The sequence below is a fragment of the Photinus pyralis genome, unplaced genomic scaffold (assembly GCF_008802855.1).
Source record: "Photinus pyralis isolate 1611_PpyrPB1 unplaced genomic scaffold, Ppyr1.3 Ppyr1.4_unclustered_Scaffold4279, whole genome shotgun sequence".
Taxonomy (NCBI): Eukaryota; Metazoa; Arthropoda; class Insecta; order Coleoptera; family Lampyridae; genus Photinus; species Photinus pyralis.
Window position 1 is genome coordinate 12,618 of NW_022171549.1, and position 4,452 is coordinate 17,069.

The window sequence follows — 4,452 nt, forward strand, 5'->3', positions numbered from 1 at the left end:
ATAAATACCTATAATTACAAACATACTCCCTAATTACTTATCCTAAGTCCATTTCAGCGGGAATACTATAATGTCCCCAAGGCAGCGTATCGATACCATTTGGCATCAAATACCTCTTATTGTCGTTGTTACTAAGAGCAATTTTATGCTGCTCCATACTATATACATGATGATTCTTTGATATGATGCTGCTTTGGGCGACACTTTTAGTAATCCCGCTCCTTAAACATTCTAAATAATCATCAAAAGTTAATCTATTTTTTACAATATAATCTCTAATACCTTTTAATTTCATTACATCATTGTCGCTATCCATAGTTTTATAACTGTACATTTTCGATGCCAAAGCCACCCAATCGGTTATGATTCTACCGCCCAATTCATCCTTCATCATTCCTAGCACTTTTCCATTACATCTAGGGATATTATAGATGTTGTTTTCAGGATAATCAGACGTATCGAATCGTGAAATATTTGCACGTATCAATTCGTATGCATCATCACATACCATCTCGTACACGAGGCTATCGGTATCCATATACAACAATTTCAAGCGGTCGTCGCTAAACTGATGCTGCATAAAGTTATAATGAAAATCGTACATTCTAGTTTTCGAAATTTCCAATATTGCCATCCCAACATATAGCGGTTTATTAAATAGAATTTCTGTTTTGGATAGCTCGATAGCCAATAATTCATCATCGAAGATCTCTCTGCTATGGAAATTGGGCTGGGATATATAATAATTGGCTCCGTATCTACCACTCCACCGGGTAACAAGCTTAATAATGCGATGGTTCCGCACATTCTCCATCGTTTTTCCGAAATTTGCATTATTTAATAATTTATATAGATTTTTTTCAAAAGCGTTAGTGGCTTGCGCTCGTAACCTTGCGTTCAAGTCTATATATGGTTTTAACCAGCAAGATTGTTTAAAGTTAATAGCCCGGTGAACTCTTTCAAGGATGAGACCTGCTTGAAGACATTGTTTTAAATTTCTATAGTGAATAACATATCTAGTTTTTGAATGCAAGGTTGCGAGCAATTTCTTATTTTTAGCGCCCGGTGGAGTGTCGTGTTCAACGCAGAAAGGAATGGATTTATGTTGATCGTGCAATTGCCTGGGATACAATAAATCCACCTCTAAAATGAGACCTTCGACCGCATCATCAGGTGTATTTAATATCGCTTCAGGAGTTAATGACTTTAATTTAGCCTCACTAAGCCACTTAAAATTATTTAAAGGTAAACACTGGCTTTGAGCCCACCCATACAAGTTAACCATATCCATATACATGATATGAGTAGGGGGTTTAGTAGGATCGTAATTCTTCCCATTCAGATATTTATTATTGGCCTTGCTGTATTTCGTACAGCATTGCGTTATGCCTCCCCTTATACCTTTTTCAACAAACAACATCATATCAACATCTGTGAGCAGCTCGAGTTTAACTTTGGTGTAATTCAGCATGCATTGCCACGTGTATCCGGGCGCTGTGAAAAAGAATGCTGGATCGAGTTTATGCGTTGTTATGCACTTTTCTCTAAAATTGGTGAATACATCTGCAAGTATAAGCACATCGCTCATCAGATAAAGATCGCTATATTGACCCAAGTTTTGAGTGTCAAATTTTCGCCAAACGTTTCTAGCATGCGAATATTCCTGATCTGAAATGTGCGACTGCCTCAACTTGCTGTAAAATTGTATCTTTTCCGGTAAATTGGTTTCATTAAATTTTTCCCAACTATCCATATATTCATACGGATACACGCCCTTTTTAGTTAAAAGTTTCAGCTGCTCATCATTTAAATGGCTTAACGTGCTACGCAAAATTTTGAAATCGTCAAACTTTAAATAGGACGCTAGATTATCTAATGATTCGCTCATGAAGCGATACGAATCTACGAATCTGAATTCGACATCTGCATTCTCCATTTTCTTAGTAAATGAAATGTAACGCTCCTTATTCTTAGGTAGCAGCGTGACTCTCCCAGGAATAGCTTGAGCAATATCCTTAATTATAAAATGACTGTCGTATCCACTAAAATTATGAAAAAATATGGGTATCATATGTGGTGCTTTATAACGTAAATTGCAGGCCTGATGGGCACTACCGCGAAACCGACCTGTAAAGTGGCAGTGATCGCGAACTTTGACCTGGGGCGGTAAAATGGGTCCTTCACAAATATGACAATAGGTGGATGCATTATATCCCAACATTTGCAAATCATTTAACGGTTCCATTTGCACTGGATTAATGAAATATTGTTGTAAATTGTTTGAAATTTCTTCAAGTTCACTGGTAAACCAATTAATACATTGCTCACCCCTCTGCAGGCGGAACCTCGACAATGAATTATCAAAGGTGCAATGCAAATAATATGCAATGCTACATACGTTATGCTGCTTATACTTTACGGTGTTTTGCGTCTCATCATCCTGAAAATCTTGTACCAAACATTCCAAATCACAATAAATGATGAAAGGAGCGGTCTGTTTGAATTCATGGTTCTTGAAATATACATGTGAACCGGGCTCTGGCATATTTATTTTACACTTATTAACTAACTTACAATCTAACTCATGTGCATTAAGTTTATCTGGTGAGCTAAAATAGTGGAGACACCTATCGCAAATATACAGCTTTCCATGTCCCTTCGTCAACTGTGAACGTACCAATCTCGACAAATCTTTGATCCAGCAGAAATGAAATCGAACCGCTTCATCGGGTTCCTCACTATTGTGAGCGGTAGCATTATTCTCAATATCCTTTTCAATTTCATAATTCTGCTGGATCATGAGTAAATTAACGTGATTCGCTTTCTTTTCGGTGTTAAGATAAATGGGAACAGTGACATAATCGGATTGCGTTTTTCTAGTAAGGCCGTAAATATTGATAGATAAATTTGGATTTTGTTTTAAAAATTTTTGGAGTTGGTCTAAAGACATGGGGAAGCTAATACCATCAAAATTTAAGATTTGCGCATAATATGGATAAGAAGAGATACGATTGGTGTTGAGGGTAGCGGGGAAGAGGGCTGATGACAACGCCCATCCAAAACACGCTTCATCATTATTTTTAACATTGATGACCGCTTTTTTAACTTGAATTTCTTTAGGTAATTCTATAAAGGACGAGGCGTGCATTAAAGTCACACTGTTTACGTTCACAGTCAACGAAATTATCTTGGACAGCCCCCACCCACTGTCCTGTTCCTCAAATTGCATTAAGCGCTCCATCAAATAATCCACCGCGTTATTATTAAATAATTGCTTCAAGTTAGCTTCACTTAAATCGCTAGATAAAATAGTAAAATTCTTAGTTAAAAAACTAAATTCCCTACATGCTAGTGCTTCATCATTCTTATTCAACGAGGGCTTTACAAATTCCGCGCAAAACTCAAAATTTGTTTTCAGCGGGCTATTATATTTGGGATAGATGTCTCTAATCTTAGTGATAAATAACTTACAGCTATCGTTAAAAAATGATCCTAAAGTCTTATGTCCTAGATTAATAATAATACCGGTACTCACACGCGATTTGAATGCGGTCGCCAAATCTCGCCATTCCACCAACGGTCTTCTACCTAGGGAGGAGCCGGCAATAGGCTTCCCCAACTGGTTAATAAGCACCTTGTAGCGTTCCATTTTACCAGCCACAGCTGCAAGGTGCCGTTTATCTCCAACCGTTAGCGGCTCTGCTAGCGTAGATTGGATTTGCCTAAGATTGGCATCGATGATGTTGATGAATTTTGGAACCTTGCTAGCAGAGCCGAGATTATAATTTTTATAGAAATGGGCAATCATTTCAAGCGTTGCATTCACATTGTCTAAAATATGAGCCATTTTTCCTAAAATATCTTCATTAAAATGCCTAAAGTTTTATTTGAGATAAAACACTCTTACCTGATTTTCGCTGCTTAAAAGAGGATTTCTGCTTTGAAGTAGTAGTTGAGACAGTCTGCTCACATACACATACAAATGCAATGACTTAATTGAAATGCGTCAGCTTAAATACATTTCGATGTAGATAAGAGACAGGAAGCAGCATCCGGTAAATTCTAATCAGCAGGAAACGTAAATGGCGGGAACAGGAAGCAACATCCGGTCATCGGCAGGAAGCAGCATCCGGTAAATTCTAATCAGCAGGAAACAGCGTCCGGTCACGTCAACAGGAAGCAGCATCCGGTCACGTCAACAGGAAACGTAAATGGCGGGAACAGGAAGCAACATCCGGTTATCGGCAGGAAGCAACATCCGTTCACGTCAACAGGAAGCAGCGTCCGGTAAATTCTAATCAGCAGTATGCGTTTCCTGGTCCAGAAATAAACGCGGGAAACCTAGATATGACGTAAACAAAATGGCCGATACTGCATTCTGATTGGTGTGACGCCGTAAACAAAATGGCCGATACTGCATTCTGATTGGTGTGACGCGTTTCCTGATCCAAC

General features: G+C 38.3%; 1 protein-coding gene across 2 annotated transcripts; it reads right to left on the reverse strand.

Annotated features, from left to right (window-relative positions):
• On the reverse strand, nucleotides 1-4,249 carry LOC116182215. Of its 2 annotated transcripts, none has more exons than XM_031502740.1 (2): nucleotides 3,908-4,249; nucleotides 1-3,852 (listed from the first exon to the last, which is right to left on the reverse strand). In XM_031502740.1, exon 2 carries the CDS (start codon nucleotides 3,845-3,847, stop codon nucleotides 38-40), a length of 3,810 nt encoding a protein of 1,269 aa, XP_031358600.1. In that variant the 5' UTR covers nucleotides 3,848-3,852; nucleotides 3,908-4,249; the 3' UTR covers nucleotides 1-37. The 2 variants fall into 2 exon arrangements, with proteins under 2 accessions (XP_031358600.1, XP_031358601.1); XM_031502741.1 differs by having other exon boundaries at nucleotides 1-3,861.
• Nucleotides 4,250-4,452: the final 203 nt, after the last annotated feature.

What these genes read in the sequence shown, in the direction of transcription:
- LOC116182215 (XM_031502740.1), bottom strand. Translation starts at nt 3,847, where the DNA reads ATGGCTCATATTTTAGACAATGTGAATGCAACGCTTGAAATGATTGCC.